The sequence below is a fragment of the Entelurus aequoreus genome, linkage group LG06 (assembly GCF_033978785.1).
Source record: "Entelurus aequoreus isolate RoL-2023_Sb linkage group LG06, RoL_Eaeq_v1.1, whole genome shotgun sequence".
NCBI lineage: Eukaryota > Metazoa > Chordata > Actinopteri > Syngnathiformes > Syngnathidae > Entelurus > Entelurus aequoreus.
In genome coordinates this window covers 28,428,009-28,449,487 of record NC_084736.1, presented here as the reverse complement: position 1 = coordinate 28,449,487, position 21,479 = coordinate 28,428,009, and the positions used below count along the sequence as shown (strand labels likewise).

At 39.7% G+C, this 21,479-nt stretch overlaps 1 protein-coding gene and 1 long non-coding RNA gene across 2 annotated transcripts in view; one reads left to right on the top strand and one right to left on the bottom strand.

Annotated features, from left to right (window-relative positions):
• The window catches only part of cacna1ha (calcium channel, voltage-dependent, T type, alpha 1H subunit a), a 179,362-nt gene that overhangs the window by 85,545 nt on the left and 72,338 nt on the right, over positions 1-21,479 (top strand). The window contains exons 17-25 of the mRNA XM_062050471.1: positions 3,434-3,805; positions 10,295-10,398; positions 10,485-10,608; positions 10,704-10,772; positions 10,842-11,026; positions 16,569-16,695; positions 16,844-16,969; positions 19,146-19,235; positions 19,857-20,070. Of these exons, the coding sequence (XP_061906455.1) occupies positions 3,434-3,805; positions 10,295-10,398; positions 10,485-10,608; positions 10,704-10,772; positions 10,842-11,026; positions 16,569-16,695; positions 16,844-16,969; positions 19,146-19,235; positions 19,857-20,070 (1,411 nt within the window). The remainder of the gene's footprint in view (positions 1-3,433; positions 3,806-10,294; positions 10,399-10,484; positions 10,609-10,703; positions 10,773-10,841; positions 11,027-16,568; positions 16,696-16,843; positions 16,970-19,145; positions 19,236-19,856; positions 20,071-21,479) is intronic.
• Positions 19,278-21,479, bottom strand: part of LOC133652095 (uncharacterized) — a 37,446-nt gene continuing 35,244 nt past the window's right edge. Inside the window, exon 3 of the long non-coding RNA XR_009826522.1 lies at positions 19,278-20,003. This is a non-coding gene — a long non-coding RNA (uncharacterized LOC133652095). The remainder of the gene's footprint in view (positions 20,004-21,479) is intronic.

Below are 21,479 nucleotides of genomic sequence, written 5' to 3'. Positions count from 1 at the left end.
GTCGAAAAAACAGAAGCTAAAATGAAGAATTAAATTAAAATGTATTTATTATTCTTTACAATAATAACAATTTTTTTACTTGGACATTGATTTACATTGTCAGGAAAGAAGAGGAAGGAATTTAAAAGGTAAAAAGGTATATGTGTTTAAAAATCCTAAAATCATTTTTAAGGTTGTATTTTTTCTCTAAAATTGTCTTTCTGAAAGTTATAAGAAGCAAAGTAAAAGAAGACCAAGTCTTTAAAATATTTTCTTGGATTTTCAAATTCAATTTGAGTTTTGTCTCTCTTAGAATTAAAAATGTCGGGCAAAACTAGACCAGCTTGTTAGTAAATAAATACAATTTCAAAAATAGAGGCTGCTATTTGAGCTATTTTTAGAACAGGCCAGCGGGCTACTCATCTGGTCCTTACGGGCTACCTGGTGCCCGCGGGCACCGCGTTGGTGACCCCTGATGTAGATGGTCTATATCTGCGGTCCAGATTTACTTTAGAAAACAGAAGAGTTGGATACTTGTCTTGTTGCCTTATTTGTATTTGACCTTATTAATGTTTAGGTAATATTTTATTCAACAAAACCAGTTGTTTGGAGTAATATAGAAATTGATCAGAGCTGCTTATCCATGTCAGTGTACCTTCCGGTCATTCCATTTCCAATTCTGAAACGCTAATCAAAAAACAAAATTAGGGCCGTTTTTCGATTTGTATTATATATGGCAGATTTTAAAACAAACAAAACAGGGTTGATTTTCATTAAAATATTGCCATCAAATTGGATTGTGTGCTGTTTCCCTTTCATCGATTTTTATTTTTCCAGATAAACACAAAAATGTGATATATGTTCATCCAAAATGCAAAAATGCGTGGTTATCTGTGTGATGCAAAATTTAACGGGAAGCAGTATTTTAGGTCGGTATACCTTCCGTTCATTTTATTTCCAATTCTTTAATACAAATCAAAAAATAAATTTCGGGCCATTTTTTCTATTTTCATTTCTGAAACAAAAGTTGGACAACTATTTAATGAGACTATTTAAAACGACAATAGGACTCCTACTGAACGAAGATGTTATCGGTGTGCTAAAACATGCTAAACACAAAGGAAAAGCTAAAATACTGCTTCCTGTTCAAAATGTCATCACACAGATAAAAATACATTTTTGCATTTTGGATAAACATGAATTGTGTTTATCTGGAAATATAAAAATACATAAAAAGAAAACAGCCCAAAAATCAAATTTTATGGCAATATTTTAATGAAAATCAAACCTTTTTTGTTCGTTTTGAAATCTGCCATAAATAGCAAAAATCGAAAAACGGCCCTAATTTAGTTTTTTGACTTGCGTTTCAGAATTGGAAATAGAATGAACGGAAGATACACGGACCATCTATTTTATGGAGTAATTAATCATATAACTGGCGCCCAATGTTATTAAAAAAGTATAGATTTTGAATCGAGAATCGATTCTGAATCGAATCCTTACCACCGAGAATCGAATCGCGTGGTGCCCAAAGCTTCACAGTCCTCATATATATATATATATATATATATATATATATATATATATATATATATATATATATATATATATATATATATATATATATATATCAGTGGCGTGCAGTCACTAGAGGCATCATGGAAAGGAAAAAAAAAGTAAAAAGAAAAAAATAATAATTAAATTGCTATATGTATCCAGTGATTATACTAAAGTTATTTTCCATTTAACTTCACCAGTTTTAGATTATTTTTATTTTTATTTTCACATTTGCCGTTCAAATACTGATAAGAGACGGTGCGGTGATCAGCAGCCACTTGAGGCACGTCACTGCGTTGTGCCTCAACATGGATTGTGCACAATGACTTGGCTAACTGCTGGCCTGCTGTGCAGTGAGACTGTATTGCTATATGAATTATATTATACATTTCCATAGTTTAGTTAGCTGAGGTATATAATGTACAGTGTATTTTGTCAACAACTGTATGTGTGTAACGTATTTTTAGTGCTGCGAAGACACTGTGTGAGGCTAGTCTCATAATCACCCCCCCCTTGGTGCCAAGCATCTCCGCCGCAGAATGCACCGCCCGACGGGAGCGCCGCGGCCACACCAACCAAAGCCCACACCCAAACCCTCCACGTGCAAGACCGAATCCACCCAAAAAAAGTCACTTAACAAGAAGCCAAAAAGTGCAAAAACAACAATGCTCGCGCTGCAGGAGCCGCGAACGACCGCAGGGACACAACATTAGGTACACCTGCACTGCAGGTTCATATGTTTGTAAATCTGACTGATGATGCAGTACTTGTTGGTCACAAAAAAACATTCATGAAGTTTGGTTCTTTTATGAATGTATTATGGGTCTACTGAAAATGTGACCAAATCTGCTGTGTCAAAAGTATACATACAGCAATGTTAATATTTGGTTACATGTCCCTTGGCAAGTTTCACTGCAATAAGGCACTTTTGGTAGCCATCCACAAGCTTCTGCTTGAATTTTTGACCACTCCTCTTGACAAAATTGGTGCAGTTCAGCTAAATGTGTTGGTTTTCTGACATGGACTTGTTTCTTCAGCATTGTCCACACGTTTAAGTCAGGACTTCGGGAAGGCCATTCTAAAACTTTTATTCTAGCCTGATTTAGCCATTCCTTTACCACTTTTGACGTGTTTTTGGGGTCATTGTCCTGTTGGAACACCCAACTGCGCCCAAGACCCAACCTCCGGGCTGATGATTTTAGGTTGTCCTGTAGAATTTTCTTTGTCCCATTTACTCTGTGTAAAGCACCAGCAAAACAGTCCCAGAGCATAATACTACCACCACCATGCTTGACCGTAGGCCTGGTGTTCCTGGGACTAAAAGCCTCACCTTTTCTCCTCCAAACTGGCTAGAATGAAGGTTTAGCTGAACTGCACCAATTTTGTCAAGAGGAGTGGTCAGAACTTCAACCAGAAGCTTGTGGATGGCTACCAAATACGCCTTATTGCAGTGAAACTTGCCAAGGGACATGTAACCAAATATTAACATTGCTGTATGTATACTTTTGACCCAGCAGATTTGGTCACATTTTCAGTAGACCCATAATAAATTCATAAAAGAACCAAACTTCATGAATGTATTTTGTGACCAACAAGTATGTGATCCAATCACTCTATCACAAAAAATAAGAGTTGTAGAAATGATTGAAAACTCAAGACAGCCATGACATTATGTTCTTTACAAGTGTATGGAAACTTTTGACCACAACTGTATATATACATACATATATACTGGTGTTGAACATTTCAGTGGACTGAAGATTAGAAAACAATCAAATCCACGGCCATGAATGTCAATTAGTTTGTTACATTTGTCGATAATGACTCCCTCACTTTTATTGTACTAAAAACGAGAACTAACTAACTAACTAACTACCCTTACATCCTGTTACTCCAGAGCCTTTCCAGCCCGGGCCGCCGCTCCCCTCTCCCTCTTCTTGGGTCCAGCTCGTGGGGAAGCCGCCGCTCCAGCTGGAACAGCCTGGGGAGAGCGCCGAGCCTCAAAAGACGAGACACCACGGGGGAAAGGGAGAGCCTCCTGTCTGGAGAGCGGGGAGAGGAGGAAGACGACGTGGACGGCAGGGAGGACGACGGGGGTTACGACAACAGACTCCGGCCCGGCTCCTTGGAGCAGCTGCAGGCGCCCACTCTCTGCCCGTCCATCGTGGCCCAATATGGCGACTGCAACGGAAGGAGCTTGACCTACGACACCGGCGCTAACGCTGAATCGAAGGAGGACTCCTTGCCTGAAGATGACATGGATGATGATGTGAGTTACCATCAGTCCTTTCTTGGTCATCGCTTACCTGACGCAACCCCCGCTTCACACTCCACGGGAATCGAACCAGGGTCTGCACAGTGCGCTAGAGATTTAGCCAAAGGTTTTCATCTTGTTGTCCAGTGCGAATCTTAAAGAAAAACTGCATTTTTTTCAAATATTCCCATCAGCCACAATCCTTATGTGAGACAAGAACTTGTGTCTTTCCCATTTCTGTGCATTCTAAATCCTGAAAAACATTAGTATGAGGCAGCTAACAATGCAAGTCATTGGGAATAATCTATTCTACCAATAAAGCCTTTAAAAAACCCTCAACAGTAGTCTATTTCAGATATTCTCAAACTGATTTGATTCATTATTTAAGTGCAGTGTTGTATTTTCCCATATTCAAACACGGTGTTACTATTCAAACTGTGTAATGTTACAGTGGCCAAAAATCTTAAATATACTAGTTAGATAAAACCTCTGCCTTGTTTTTGATTAATACTTTGGCCTACTACGCTACTGTTTTTTAATGTTGGACATTATGCTGGCACTGGGAGAGCCAAGAGTTTTCTGAGGTGGTACTTGGTGGGAAATGTTTGAGAACCACTAATTTATTTTCAGTGGTCCCCAACCTTTTTGTAGCTGGGGACCGGTCAACGCTTGAAAATTTGTCCCACGGACCGGGGGTGGGGGGGGGGGGGGGGGGGGGGGGGGGGTTCATAAAGAAATACAATCATGTGTGCTTACGGACTGTATCCCTGCAGACTGTATTGATCTATATTGATATATAATGTATATATTGTGTTTTTTATGTTGATTTAATTTTTTAAAAAAATAAATAAAACAAATATATGATAATTTCTTGCGCGGCCCGGTACCAATCGTACCGGTCCGCGGCTCGGTGGTTGGGGACCACTGATTTACATGATGTGACCCGCGTATGTTAGCTATAGCAACATTGTTATTGTACGCGCTACCACAGAGGAACTACTTTTCTGACGCCGTGAAACAATGCCTCGCCTAACTACTCGCTACTTGCTAATTTGGGTAAATGGCGAAGAGGGGCTGAGGATCGAACCCGCAACCATCAGGCTCGGGACCAACCACCCGAGCCATGCTAGTTTGTAAACGTTAATTCTATGTTATAAATCATGGATAGTCGAAGGTTGTGGCCCCAAGCCGAGGAAGTTGGTCAACTCTGAAAATCTGCGAGCAACCAACTTGAGACCAAGCGGCTCTCAACAAATGAAAAGCGGCATTAAAAACCTGACAACATCGCAAAAAAGCATTTATTTTTTAAATTTTTTAAAATCTAAGGCGTGAGGATTATGTAGAATTCAGCACCTGAAGGAGAGCACGAGTGCTGAAAGATACAACCGTCCCAGTCACTGTTTTATGTTCTTATTTGAAAGGCTTAGCGATAGCCCTACATGCTAACGCTCCGAGGCTCTCACCAAGACTGCCGTGAGCGGTAGCAAACACAGAAAGTGCTCTCTAGGATTTGGTTGTTGACGGAAGTAGCGACTGTTGGTATGCGCTCTGTGAAATCGATGTGCCCAGGAAATAAGTGAGGCTAATGCTTAACATGACCAAAATACTGAAAATATTACAAGTTATGCCTTCTACTACTGTATTATAAATGGTGTTGGAGGTTTTTTGTCGAGGCTTTTATAGGCGGAATATATAGAATCCCCATTACCTGCATTGTTGACCACCTCTTACTAGCATTTTTTTTTTTTTTAATATTTAGAATGCACAGAACAGGGAAAAACGAGGGAAAGGATTATGGATGATGGGCAACATTTAAAAAAAGGTGCAGTTTCCCTTTTAAATGGGACCCATGATGATTTTCCTCTTTTCTGACCTGTACATGATTTCACAATGTCGGATACCCATGTTACTCACTGCCGAGTGACTCCAGGCCTATGGGCACAACGACACTCACACCCTGGACAATGGGCATATGCACACACACACCCCCACCCCCAACCCACACCTTTGCCTCCGCTTGAACCCCTTAGGGGCGATGGACGGCTGGGCAGCGCTTTAGATAGCACCGTAGCCCCTTTTGTGTAACATGTTTATGCAAGCTTATGGCTATCAAGTTTTTTTTCTTGGCCTCAGTACAACCAAAAAAAGTCGATCTCAGACTGGGCTCTTGGGGGTTGGGGGGAAGGGAGGGTGTCCAAACTGAGGCGAAGAAAAGCAACTTGATAACCATAAGCACACATAAACATGTTACACAACTAATTGATAAAGTATCAATCTATTTAAACAATACCAAAGTGTCAAATCATGAGGGTCATGCATTTGGGTTTGAGCTTGCATGTAGTTTTGGATGTTTTGGAGGTTCTTTTAACACTGGGGCATTTGTGACATCACAGATCGATGGACCGCATGTGGCCATCTAAAATGTGTTGTCGGCCAGCATCCTCTTATTCCTTCTCGTTCCATGCCCTCCCACCAGCACCGATGTCTATAAAAACAAATAGATGTTTATCTGTTCATTTTTACACGGGACTGTTCTGTCAACATGGGCCAGTATGAAAGTGGATTAAGTCACTGAAAGACGAAAAAAGACGGCGCCATTGCAATGTTACTGCTCGGATTGAGGAGCCACAAGAGAAGGTAGAATGAAGTATTATTTTCATCGAATCGTGGCATGCACACAATAAGACCGACGTGCGACACGCAGTTACATCAATGTTGCGAAAAAAAAACTTTTCTGGTTTGTTGTTTTGTGCGTCACACAAAACGTACTTAACGATGTGATCGGTGAGTCTACATACGGTTTATGAAGTGTGTTTTGGACAGCGTCTGAAAACAAAGAAGTGGTGATGTTTGTTTTCAAAATTTATATTTAAAGGCCTACTGAAATGAATTTTTTTTATTTAAACGGGGATAGCAGATCCATTCTATGAGTCATACTTGATCATTTCGCCATTTTGCCATATTTTTGCTGAAAGGATTTAGTATAGAACAACGACGATAAAGTTTGCAACTTTTGGTCTCTGATAAAAAAAAAGCCTTGCCCCTACCGGAAGTAGCTTGACGACACCGGAGGAAAGGCTGCTCACGTTTTCCTATTGTTTACACCAGCAGCGAGAGAGATTCGGACCGAGAAAGCGACGATTACCCCATTAATTTGAGCGAGGATGAAAGATTTGTGGATGAGGCACGTGAAAGTGAAGGACTAGCGTGCAGTGCAGAATGTATCTTTTTTCGCTCTGACCGTAACTTAGGTAAAAGGGCTCATTGGATTCCACACTCTCTCCTTTTTCTATTGTGGATCACGGATTTGTATTTTAAACCACCTCGGATACTATATCCTCTTGAAAATGAGAGTCGAGAATGCGAAATGGACATTCACAGTGACTTTTATCTCCACGACAATACATCAGCGATGCACTTTAGCTACGGAGCTAACGTGATAGCATCAGGCTTAACTGCAGATAGAAACAAAATACATAAACCCCTGACTGGAAGGATAGACAGAAAATCAACAATACTATTAAACCATGGACATGTAACTACACGGTTAATGCTTCCCAGCCTGGCGAAGATTAACAATGCTGTTGCTAACGATGCCATTGAAGCTAACTTAGCAACAGGACCTCACAGAGCTATGCTAAAAACATTAGCTATCCACCTACGCCAGCCAGCCCTCATCTGCTCATCAACACCCGTGCTCACCTGCGTTCCAATGATCGACGGAGCGACGAAGGACTTCACCCGATCATAGATGCGGTCGGCGGCTAGCGTCGGATAGCGCGTTTGCTATCCAACTCAAAGTCCTCTTGGTTGTGTTGCTGTAGCCAGCCGCTAATACACCGATCCCACCTAAAGCTTTCTTCTTGCAGTCTTCATTGTTCATTAAACAAATTGCAAAAGATTCACCAACACAAATGTCCAGAATACTGTGGAATTTTGCGATGAAAACCAAGCTTTTTGTATTGGATACAATGCGTCCGAATACTTCCGTTTCAACGATTGACGTCACGCGCATACGTCATCATACATAGACGTTTTCAACCGGAAGTTTAGCGGGAAATTTTAAATCGCACTTTATTATAAGTTAACCCGGCCGTTTTGACATGTGTTGCAATGTTAAGATTTCATCATTGATATATAAACTATCAGACTGTGTGGTTGGTAGTAGTGGGTTTCAGTAGGCTTTTAACGATGTGATCGGTGAGTCTACATACGGTTTATGAAGTGTGTTTTGGACAGCGTCTGAAAACAAAAAAGTGGTGATGTTTGTTTTCAAGATGTATATTTAAGAGTGTACATTTTCATACCATTTTTGATACTTCTGGAGACGGTGGGGCGTTGAGGGTTTCATTTGCAAACTAAAGTAACGCCTCCACACATGCAGACAAAAGTGGGTTTTAAATGAGACCGTGGAGAAAAGCATACCCACCAAAGCATACCCAATGAATATTATCTAGAAGACCACAAGGAAGGGTGTTAAATGTGTATTGTATTAGAATCATCGTAGGTCCCCTTTAAGGAATCAGAGAGCGAAGTTCACCACTGTATTCTCGCACCGATGCACCAGCTTGCATCTGTTACACTCCTCCCGAAACCTTATTTTCACGGGTCACGGCACCGATCCAACCTTCCTTCACACTGCCCGTTGATTGACACAAGGTCCTTAGAATGAAAGTCAACTTCTCCCTTTAATGAATCAGAGAGTGAAGTTTACCACTCTATTCTTACACCGATGCACCAGCTTGCATCTGTTACACTCACCTCCCCAAACCTTATTTTCATCTGGGTCACGACACCGATCGAACCGACCTTTACACTGCCCGGTGATTGACCCAAGGTCCGTAGATTGAAAGTCGTCGACCCCCTTCATGGCACCAGAGAGTGAAGTTTAACACGGTATTCTCGCACCGATGCACCAGCTGGCATCTGTTACACTCACCTCCCTAAACCTTATTTGTATCCGGGTCACGGCACCGACCTTCACACCGACCTTAAGTTCGCAGATTGAAAGTTGACTCCTAAGGTGTCAGGGACAGAGGTTTACCAATGGACCCTTGTATGGCGGCACCAGCTGGCTATTTTCCGGCATCTACTGAACATATATCTTTGTTTGTCTGATTATCTAGTTCAGTTTTCCCAGCTTTCGCACCCTATGAACCTTTTATATGCAAATGGTTGACATGAGTGTTAATTTGGGGCACAGTTCATTTGCAAATGCAGTGTTTGGATGTGACACTCTTCTGTGCACGTGGATGACCTCTGTAAGGTAGATGGTTTTATTGCCTCAAAATGCGAGTTGAGTAAAGTGTCAAATCCACTCAAACCAAGTTTTCCTGCTGGGCACACTGACCCTTCTGCTACGTGCATATGAGTGTGCACTTGTTAGAGTCTGCGTCAATTCCCTAGCGATGTCCCGACTAAAATGTGTTTCTGGATGTCTAAACAGCAGATTCTGCAGACTTGCCCAGTTGGACTCATACACAAATGGCAGTTCGCCAAATAAAGGCTATCTTAAATAGAATCTAATGTAAATGACCTCTGTAACATCTTCTTATATCTGAAACCTTATTTGGTTTCTTAAATGTTTCTATTGCTCATAGAGTTTTAGGTTTAGAGATTGTTATGATCCAATTAGCGCCATTTTTTTGTATTTACATCTGTAACGGAGGGTAGCCAGTGTGGCTGGGCCATGTGTACGTTGGCAAACCTTACGCCCTGACAACCTCAAGAGCAGTGCTGGATGTTGGGTCGATAGCCCCGGCTTTACGCTCGGTAGCTAGCATGCTCTTCTCTCAAACCGCCGACCCAGGTAAGAGTCCTGGGACTGAACCACACGGGGTACCGTGGGGCCGTGACCCAGATGAGAGTGAGGTTTAGGAGGTTGAGTGTAATGGAGGTTAGCCAGTGCGGCTGTGTACATTGGTAAACCTCGCTCCCTGACAACCTCAGAGCTCGTTTTTCATGCTGGCAACTCAGGTTCGATTCCCGGGTGGAAGAGAAAAAGCAGGGACTGAACCAGACAGGTTACACATCGACCAAAAGGATAATAGACACTGATTCTTTGGTATTGTCTGTAGCTTGTACATTGAGACTCTAAGACTTTTTATTACCAAAGTTGAGCATTATTTGTTGTTTTAATGCTCAAATAAAATGTTTGCACTCAGGGTCAATTTAACTAATCCCAAACATGACCGTGAACCATGAATGGATGAAGCCTGCTCGGATGAGCGGCCAAAAGGTATTGTATGACAAACTAAACAGTCAGGTTGCCCTGAGAATACAATCCCAAGGGTTCTCATTGTCACATTGGGTTGAGATTGTTCTTACCCGGATGTGGGTTCAGGTCCAAGAACGTGGTTGTGGTTTGTGAAGCCCTTTGAGGCACTTGAGATTAAGGGCTATATAAATATTTTTTTAAAGATTGATTGATTGAATAACCTGATGAATGAGAAATTCAATAGACACTATTGACGATGCTGACCTGTAACGTCTGACCCCATCTAGAGTTCTGTCTTCTACATAATCAAGAAGCACCTTCTCAGCATGAAGCCTCGCTGGTGCATAGACCATGAAGACTGGACGTTGTACTTGTTCTCACCAGATAACTCGTAAGTCTTTGCCGATACCATTTGTTTATTTGCTTTACGCAAGGATACACAGATTAAAATTCATAGATTGATTGCCTGGTTGTCAGATTCCGAGTGTGGTGCCAAAGTGTGAGCTCTCACAAAATGTTCGACCACGTGGTTTTGGTTTTCATCTTCCTCAACTGCATCACGATCGCTCTGGAAAGACCGAATATAAAGGCCGATAGCACGGTAGGACACATACAGATCTCGACATTGGCGGCGTTAACCGAACGCGGTCCCTGAAATCTTTACATTGTGTAACATTCACCTGTCTTCATCTTTAGGAGCGAGTATTTCTTCGAGTGTCCAACTATGTTTTCACTGTGATCTTCCTAGCAGAGATGACCATAAAGGTAACCACCACTGTTTTTGTTAACCTTAATGTTGTGATGCTAAAGAAAGATGTCTGCTTCAACACCCAGGTGGTTGCACTCGGGTTCTGCTTCGGGAAGCAGACCTATCTCCAGTCCAGCTGGAACGTTCTGGATGGTGTGTTGGTGTTTGTGTCTATGGTGGACATTCTTGTTTCTCTGGCTTATTCTGGTGGCAACCGGATCCTGGGCATCCTCAGGGTCTTAAGACTGCTTCGCACACTACGCCCACTCAGGTACACTGTGTGTTTGTGCATTTGGAATTTAAAATATGCTAAGTGTTCACATGAAAAACTGAGTAAAAATCATCAGTTTTTGATGCATACTGCTTTATGTATTCATTTACACCGAGGGTTCTTAATCTTTTTGACCTTGGCACCCAACTCTTCCACTGAAGAGGGGTCCACTCAAATATTAACACTGAATTAGTCATCTTACTCTTGATTTTAAACATACTAAACATCATACTGAACCTACTTACCGTTGACATTGTCAAATGATATGAAAGCATGTGTTAATCACAAAGTTTTTTATTTATTTGACACATAAACCTTAGGCGTAAGCCAGGCCGATTAGGAAAACAAAATATGAACCAAACAAACTGCACAGGAAGCGATTCATACATAACTGACAAAAGAACATTTACTAACAATTATTTTGTGCTAAAATAAATTAACTAAATCAAACATGAATGTAAAATTAAAGTGCAAATGAAAATATAGCTTCACCACTTTAGTCATAATTCTTGCGCTTGAAAATATTTTCGATGGGGATGGGAATTGATAAGATTTGTCCCTTTTCAATTTTGCTTAACATTTTGGTTCCGTAGCGGTTTTCTTATAGATTCTTACTTGGAAAAAAAAGAGAAACAAATGTGGATTAGCCTGAATTTTGTTACTTTAGAGCAAGGGTCAGCAACCCAAAAAGTTAAAAGAGCCATTTTCAAAATACAAATCTGGAGACGCAAAAAATGAAAAGCTGTATATAAGTCTCATAATGAAGGCAACACATGACGTAAGTGTCTGTATTAGCTATTATAGCCTACTATTAAAATGACTGTGTCGCAGGCTGAAGCACATCTTCGTTGAAAGAAATGTTGAAATGTTATATTTATTCTACACATTTTTACAACATTAGAAACCATTAGTAAATCAGAGGCTACTCAGAAGGTGAGATAACTCCTGGAAATTACTGGCTAAAGGTATACAAGTGTGTCCAAGTTAAAAGGAAATGGCAGACTGTCTTCTTTTAATAGATTTATTACAATCTTTGGCAAGCTAAGTAATGTTTGCTATGGTCTGGAACAACATGGCACACAAACAACTATCTGAAATGTGTCATGGTACATGCAAAACTAAATTATATACAGAGAGGATACAAGTAAATGATATTAAATGATCTCAAATGTACCTAGGAATGAGGCATAATTATGTAATATGTACATACAGCTAGCCTAAATAACATGTTAGCATTTATTAGCTTGCAGTCATGCACTGACCAAATATGCCTGATTAGCACTCCAACAAGTCAATAACATCAACAAAACTCACCTTTGTGCATTCACACAGCATAAAACTTTTGGTGGACAAAATGAGACAAAGAAGGAGTGGAAGATTTTACATGTAAACAAACTGTTGCGTCACAGTCCACACTTTGGTGAGTTCTAGAACCACCAAAATTAGTAGGACAAAACGATGTTAACCAAATACTCTCATCAGTGAAGCTTAAACACAAACATGTTAAACAGTGAGCTTTCTAACAATTGGGAAGGTTTGTGTCATGTTTGTCCTCAAACAAAAACATACTAAAGCAAAACAATTATTTCCCCCCCATCTTTTTCCATTTCCAATCCTTTTTTAAAAATGCTCCAAGGAGCCACTAGGGATGCACTTAAGAGCCACATGCGGCTCGTGAGCCGCGGGTTGCTGACCCCCACTTTAGAGGTTGCATAGAAGAAGAAAAGGTACTTTTTTGAAAATAAATGTAATAAATAAATATTCTTCTGTAGAATTTAACAAAATAAATCATGTAGAAATGACACAATAATGTAACATTTAGTAACATGTGATAATAACCTATTACATGCAAAGTGAGATATGTCAAGCCTTTATTGGTTATAAATATGATGATTGTGACAGTTTATGAAAACCTTGAATTGAAAATCTCAGAAAATGTGGGGTTTTAAAAAGTGTAAGCAAAGATCATCAACATTATAATAAACGCTTGACATACGCGGAGGAAGATGGATGGATGGATGGCTTGACATACACTATATTGCCAAAAGTATTTGGCCACATGCCTTTACTCACATATGAACTTGAAGTGCCATCCCATGGAATTGTCCAACATGTTTTGGTATCCTGGAGCATTCAGAGTTCCTTTCACTGGAACTAAGGGGCCAAGCCCAACTCCTGAAAATCAACCCCACACCACAATTCCTCCTCCACCAAATTTCACACTCGGCACTATGCAGTCCGAAATGTAGTAGAATGGTCCATCAGATAGCCAGGTGGAAAAGCGTGATTCGTCACTCCAGAGAACACGTCTCCGCTGCTCTAGAGTCCAGTGGTGACGTGCTTTACACCACTGCATCCCACGCTTTGCATTGGACTTGGTGATGTATGGTTTAGCTGCTGCTGCTCGGCCATGAAACCCATTCCATGAAGCTCTCTGCGTACTGTACGTGGGCTAATTGGAAGGTCACATGAAGTTTGGAGCTCTGTATTAACTGACTGTGCAGAAAGTCTTTGCACTATGCGCTTCAGCATCCGCTGATCCCTCTCTGTTAGTTTACGGGGCCCTACGTGGCTGACTTGCTGTTGTTCCCAAACTCTTCACTTTTCTCATAGTAAAGTTGACTTTGGAATATTTAAGAGCAAATACATTTTACGACTGGATTTTTTGCACAGGTAGCATCCTATGACAGTTCCACGCTGGAAATCAATGAGAGCGGCCCATTCTTTCACAAATGTTTGTAGAAACAGTCTCCATGCGTAAGTGCTTGATTTTATACACCTGTGGCCGGGCCAAGTGATTAGGACACTCGATTCTCATCATTTGGATGGGTGGCCAAATACTTTTGGCAATATAGTTTGCTTGATTGATTTGATTGAGAAGTTTATTGACATCTTAAAGAATTGAATCCATGCAATGCTTTAAAAAGGCAAATGGATGGCACAAAAAGCCAAAAGGCTTGTTTCCGTTGTGGTCCATTAAATATTCATCACATTTGATACATTCAATAATAAAATATATATAACCTGTAACATGTATCTAAAACATTACGTTAAAAAAATTATAAATTATGTACACATACACAGTGTACATGTCAGGTGATTTGAATATATGCAAAAAATTGAGTTATATACACTATGTGCATGACTATGCACATGTTGACTCCAAGAGCGTGCAAATCAGAATGAGAAAATATATATACACTATAACCACATATAAATATATATACACTATAACCACATATAAATATATATATATATATATATATATACACACTATAACCACATATAAATATACATACACTATATATATACACTATAACCACATATAAATACACTATAACCACATATAAATATATATACACTATAACCACATGTAAATATATATACACTATAACCACATATAAATACATATATACACTATAACCACATATAAACCTGTTTGATGCTTCGAAGAGTCGCTGGGGATCAATTTTGGTTCAGATCAGGTAGAGGTTGAGCTGAGCCATGATTTTATGGCAGTTTTAAAATTTAGTAGGGAAGTTCGAATTTTAAGGTCTGTTGGTAGTGCATTCCACTGTGTGGTGGCAAAATAGTAGAATGCATTTTTTCCCATGAGAGTCTTGAATTTGGGGGGGACGAGGTCTGACAAACTCCCTCACGTGAAGTACCTGTGAGCATCACTTACTCTGGTGAAATAGATTGACAGGTACTTGGGGACAGTTTCTCTGAGTATTTTGAATACCAAACACATTGTGATTTGGTGTACTCTTTCCTCAACTCTAAGTCATCCCAATTTGGTAAAGTGGGCTTGAGCTAGGAGAGTCTTGTATGGGAGGTTGAGCAGGAGTCTCACCAGCTTGTTTTGGGAAGTTTGCAGTTTTGTTTTTAGTGGCTTGGGGATACTGGTGAACCACGAGGTGCAGGCGTAGTCAAAATGACACTGTACGAGGGCACCGGCAAGGGTCTTAAGTGTATCCCTGTGGATAAACGCAGAAATCCTGCCCAAAAATCTAGTTTTATTATTGATCTTGGTGATTGCTTTTAATGCCATTTTTTCACCCGAGAGAGTGTTGTCCAATATACAACCTAGGTAAATTACATTAGCTTGATTACATTAAAATAGCAAGCACAATTATGCATGAAAACACTCTGTGGAAGACTCTCGCTTCCGGGTTCTTCGGACCACCAATCACCGACATGCCAGGCTCTTCCATGTTGACAATAATGTTTTATTTTCCAATAAATTGTCTTTCGTGTGCTTTTCAGCAATCGTTCACTAACAAACTAAGCACATTAATGGTTTATCTCCAGTGTATAGTTTGTCTCACTTTCGCTCATGCTCCACCACCAACTCCTCTCTCCTCCCCGGCTGCTGCCTTTTAACAGAGCGACAGGTGATTAGATAATCAGGCCCAGGTGGGCCATCTATGCACCTGTCGCTGATCTCGAAGCCGGTCCCCCCCCGTTTCGCTGCAGTTCCGCAGGCCACGCCCCCCACTCCTACAGACATCACACATGGGACGGTTTAGTAGCACCCACTAAAGTTTAGAATGAAAACAAATATTTATATAAATTAACCGCACCGGACTATAGGTCGCAGATGTATATGTTGTAAAAGGAGTTGTTTACACGGAAATATTTTGTAAATGTTTATTTACATAGCTTAATTGTTTCCAAACGGTGTCTGTAACACGGCAGTAAAACGGCTGATCAAACAAAACAGAAGTCATTGACATGGACCCACCAGCTGCGGTAGCTAGCTCTCCAATCAGCTAAACAGACTCAATAACTCCATGGTGACGTTTTGGTGAATTTACATAGGAATTTGTGAGTATGAAACAGTACAAAAAGAATGCCATTGTAAGTTAATAGTACTAACACTCGTAAACGTGTTAGCTTATTAGTTAATGCTAACGACGGTAACTTCATTACATTATGATAAAACATACAAATATGCATGCAAACACTCCTACAGACATCACACATGGGACGCTTCAGTAAGTAAGAATTGTTTTAGTTATATTGTAAAACTTACAAAACGTTGCTTGGAGGGACGAATGAAGAATCCTTTCGGGCAGAAACGTTACGGACAATTTTACTTCCAGTTCAAGGCATTAAAACAGGCAGCACATTCTCAACCCGCAACACCTGCGGTGAGCAAACGCGTCCCAAATATGTCCTTTTAATTGTCTTTGCCTTTGCTTAATAAAAAAAAAACAGTTTGCATGATGGCCATCAGCGAAGAAAAATCCATAATTTGGCCGCAGGTTTCAAAGCGCAGGAAAACAAACTAACGGCTGTGTTTATCTCACAGCGACAACATAAATGCATCAGATTTAGCGTAAGCCTGCTAGGGTTAACATTTAGCATTCATCGAGACAAATAACTACATAAATGGCGTGTAACTAACTACTTCTACTGCATGTAACTAAGTAAATAGTGAATATTTGGTTGGATTTACCTTTGGTCCACTGTTGTGCAGTGTCAGCAGTTATCAGAGCTCCAGCTACAACAGAAGCATTGTCGTGTTTGTGCGTTCCAGGGTGATCAGTCGAGCGCCCGGACTGAAATTAGTTGTGGAGACTCTTATCACTTCTCTTCGACCCATCGGCAACATTGTCCTCATCTGCTGCGCCTTCTTCATCGTGTTTGGTATCTTGGGAGTGCAGGTAGTTCTCTGTGCACCGCATGGAAATCTGTTGAGTAAGAAAAATCTGTGGAAAAAACCTTGAGAATACTTTTGGAATAATTAGCGTAATGGACAAAGAAACCATTTTTAAATTCAGATCATGTGTTAATAATCTGCTTTCTTTTTAGTTATTCAAAGGGAAGTTCTTCCACTGTGAAGGTCTGGACACCAAAAACATCACCAACAAGTCGGACTGCCTGCACGCCAACTACAGCTGGATACGAAGGAAGTACAATTTTGACAACCTGGTCCAGGTACAAACAAAGTCAGATTGAGATCACCAAATGTTAATCAGTCCCTGTAGGAATTTGCGAAGTCACGACCGTGCAAATTCCCGCAAATTCAACCAAACCTGCCGAATTATTTCCAACTTTGTCAAATGCCTTCAACTTTCGCGCTTATGTTGACTGATCAGCATCCTTCACGCCAATTAAATTTGTCTCTGAGTGACTCTCAAACGCACACGGCAACTATCTAATCAAAACTTATGTTTTGTTTTTATGTTCACCTTAGCTTTCAGCTAAATCTTTTAATCTTTTAACTTTTAACGTCTGCACTGTTTTTATTTTTATTGTCTGCATTTTAATTTTGCTTTTATTTTCTTTCATTTCACTTTGTTGTCTGTGAAGCACTTTGAGTCTGCCTTGTGTATGAAAAGCGCTATACAAATAAAGTTGCCTTGCCTTGCCTAGATGAAGCAGGACCAACAGCGTGTAACAATATATCAACTTTTTATTGATCAAACGACACAATTGTTGTCCTACTGCGTAGCTCAGACCTATTTCCTGTTCTCATCTACACACAGCTAAGCCTTCTGGGTAAAAATAGTAAACAAATATTCACTTCCTAGTTTACATGATTTTATATGCCACATTTTCCGGACTAAAGAGTGCACCAGTATATAAGCCGCACCCACTAAATTAAAAAAAAAAAACGTTTCCATATATTAGCCGCACCGGACTATAAGCCGCAGATATATACGTTGTGAAATGAGTTATTTACACAGAAATATTCTGTAAATGTTTATTTACATATATTGTTTCCAAACGGTGTCCGTAACCCGGCAGTAAAACGGCTGATCAAACAAAACAGAAGTCATTGTCATCGAGCTAGCTCTCCAATCAGCTAAAAAGACTCAATAACTCTACGTTGACATTTTGGCGAATTTACTGAGGAATTTGTGAAACAACACAAAAAGAATGCCATTGTAAGTTAATAATACTAACACAGACACTCGTGAATATGTTAGTATATTAGCTAATTACATTACGATAGCACGTACAAGTATGCATGAAAACACTCCTACAGACATCACACATGGGACGGTTTAGTAAGTAAGAATTGTTTTAGTTATATTAAAACTTACAAACGTTGCTTGGAGTGATTAATGAAAAATCCATACTAGTAAAAACGCTATGGACGGCTTGAAGACGGAATGGCGCTTCTACTTCCGGTTGAAAGCTCTAAAAAGAAGGGCACTGCAGCACCTGCAGAGATCGTACTCGTCCAAGGAAATGGCGCCATTGCACAAACATTAACACACCTTTTTAGTGTCTTTGCTTAGTTTGTCTTCTTCTTTTTAACTATTTGCATAATGGCCGTCAGCGAAGAAATATTTATAAATTAACCGCAATGTTTAACCAGACGCAGAGTTTAAAACATCAGACAAAAAGTACCGGATTACATTCCGGAATTTGCGGTATTTTATTAAACTTGTATTTTTTCAGGGTAAAACATTTAAGAACATGTTTTCATTTGCAATGCTGACCTAGCAAAGAGACATTACATGTTAGAAAAGTTGAAGTGTGATAATAATAATTTCAGGGAAGCTTTATTGTCATACCAGCACACATGAGATGGCACGAAACTGAATATGTCTGTCATTTACCAACAGCAATTACCGCTATAAATAGCTGTCAACAGTTCACAAATGTAGTGTGTTGGAACATAAGCTAATGTTTAAGCGTAAAACATACACAGAGAATGTCCGCTTTAATGGGGTTTCTTTCTATTATAACTAATAACTATTGTTAGTTATAAATAATTCAAACAATTATTTGATAATGAGCGCTGATTACCACCCTTTACTGCCATCTAGTGTATACTTTTAAAACTGTGTGGTAAACAACGAGCCAAACATCAATACAGTATTTGTTTTCCAATCTTTGTTGCAATTGTGTGCTTCTTGAGTTTAAGGTTACACCTAAAAAATGTATAAAAAAATCATAAAATCACAAGTTGATTCAATGTTATTGAATAAAATAAACTTCAAAACATCCCAACTTGTGCCGCAACTTTCTGAAAAAGCTGCCATAAGTTCAATCATTTAAAAAAAAAGCCAGCAAAATCCTGGAGGGACTGATTAACCCAGAATCCTATGAAAGGCAGACTTCCGTGCATTGACCATCCATCTTTGTGTTTCCCAATCAGGCACTGATGTCTTTGTTTGTGCTGTCCTGCAAGGACGGCTGGGTCAACATCATGTACGATGGCCTGGACGCAGTAGGAGTGGACCAACAGGTAATGTGGTCCAAAAACGTAAAAAGAAAAACCCTAATTATGTCAGAGTGCGTTAAGAACAGAGCCCCAATTAGAGATGGGTGCCATTCATATTTGAATCAATACAGTACCAATTCTTGGTACCTGCAAGTTAATACCGATGCTCAACAGTACTAATTTTAGATGCTTTTAATGTGTAAATAAATAAAACAAATGTATTTAAAATTTAACACTAAGCGGTGCTGTCCAGTTATTATCTTGTTGTATTGGAAATTTTCCAATCAAGTAGTCAAACAAAATGGTCTTTCTTAGATTCATTTGAAAAGCTCGAGCATTTCAAAAGGCACAGGTCACATTTGTAGCTCTTTTTACACTGAATACTGGATGGGATGGGTGGGTCGGGGGAGTAGGCTCAGTTTGAGAGGGGAAGAGAGCATATGACGCAACAACAAGTCTGGGAAGCACCGACCGTTAGACAACGGGCCCCTGTTAATGAGAAGTGTTACTTTCGGGACAAGGTCACACACAAGCCAGAATGGGCTTTCTACACGGTAATATTGCAGTTTGGTACCCATTCCTCGACCCAATTTAGCCAAGGGCTGAGTTTTCAAGAATCGAACAGCAACTCCCCTCTCTTTCCAGCCCGTGAGGAACCACAACCCTTGGATGTTGCTCTACTTCATCTCCTTCCTGCTCATCGTCAGCTTCTTCGTCCTCAACATGTTCGTCGGCGTGGTGGTGGAGAATTTCCACAAGTGCCGCCAGGACCAAGAGGAGGAGGAGGCTCGCCTGCGGGAGGAGAAGAGGCTGAAGATCATAGAAAAAAAGCGCAGGAGTAAGGCCAATGAAGGGACCGGTCGGTAGTCTATTTTTCTGAGCACTGCCTGCTTACAGAGCCTGAAAAAGAGAACTGAATGACAGAAATGAGAGGGCAATATCAAGACGGGCGTTAACGAAGGGTTCCGCAGACTGGCCAGCTCGCGCAAACAGTGATTGGCGCTGACAGAAGGCGTGGGCTGCGCCACTCTGCTGCATGCCACTGCATGACTGCTGCCCGACTCTCCCTGAACACTGCATGCAAAATCACAGTCATACATGCTAATAACATCTGTATGCGCCACCCTTTTACAGACATATAACAGGAGCAAAAAAGCAAAGGCTGCTTCAATGAGAAATTAGTATTAGTGGGGGTGTCCCGATCAGATATCAGCAAAAGAGAAAAAAAAAGTAAATAACTGATCAAATCTGGACATCATCTAAATGTCCTTACGATAAACACACAATTTATTCTATTTTAGTCAGGTAGTTGACAAAATCTAAACATGCTCGGGCCATAGGCTACTAAGAGTTAGCACCTATGCAACAGCTAAGCACACAATCGCGCACAAGCTAGACATGCGTATTATTTGTCCTTCATTGAACAGTATTGCAGATTGAAAACAGCACATTTGTCATTATAGACAATTATCAAATAATTATTTTTGCATATTACATAGTCACCAAGGCAGAAGCGTATTAGAAAGTATCCAATAGCAAACGTGTCTGGATCGCATATACAGAGAATACATCTATATATACACACATACACATACACGTATATGCATACTTAAATATATACACTTATGTATGCGTATATATGTATGTATATATATGTGTGTATATATGTATACTTATATACACACACACACACATATGTATACGTATGTATGTATGAATATATGTATGTATATACATATGTGTGTGTGTGTATATATATATATATATATATATATATATATATATATATATATATATATATACATATATACACGTACTGCATATATGGAGTCTCGATTTACAAACTAAATTGGTTGTTGAACATTGTTCATAAATTGAACAGTTCATATAGTGAAGCAGAGTTTCCCATAAACAACGTAAACATGAATACTTCATTCGGATAAAAAATAAAAATAAATTATTATATATATATATATATATATATATATATATATATATATATATATATATATATATATATATATATATATATATATATATATATATATATATATATATATATATATATATATATATACACACACAACATAATGAGGAAATGGATCAACAATCCTTTCCTTATTAAAACGACACAAAAATAACATAAAGCTGAATCCTCAAAAACGTTAACAACCATGTTGCTATAATAATAAGAATAGTGTTAAAAACTAATATCATTTTTACTTTGCTGCCCGCAAACGGCAGACGACGTGCCGTCACGAGGGAGCG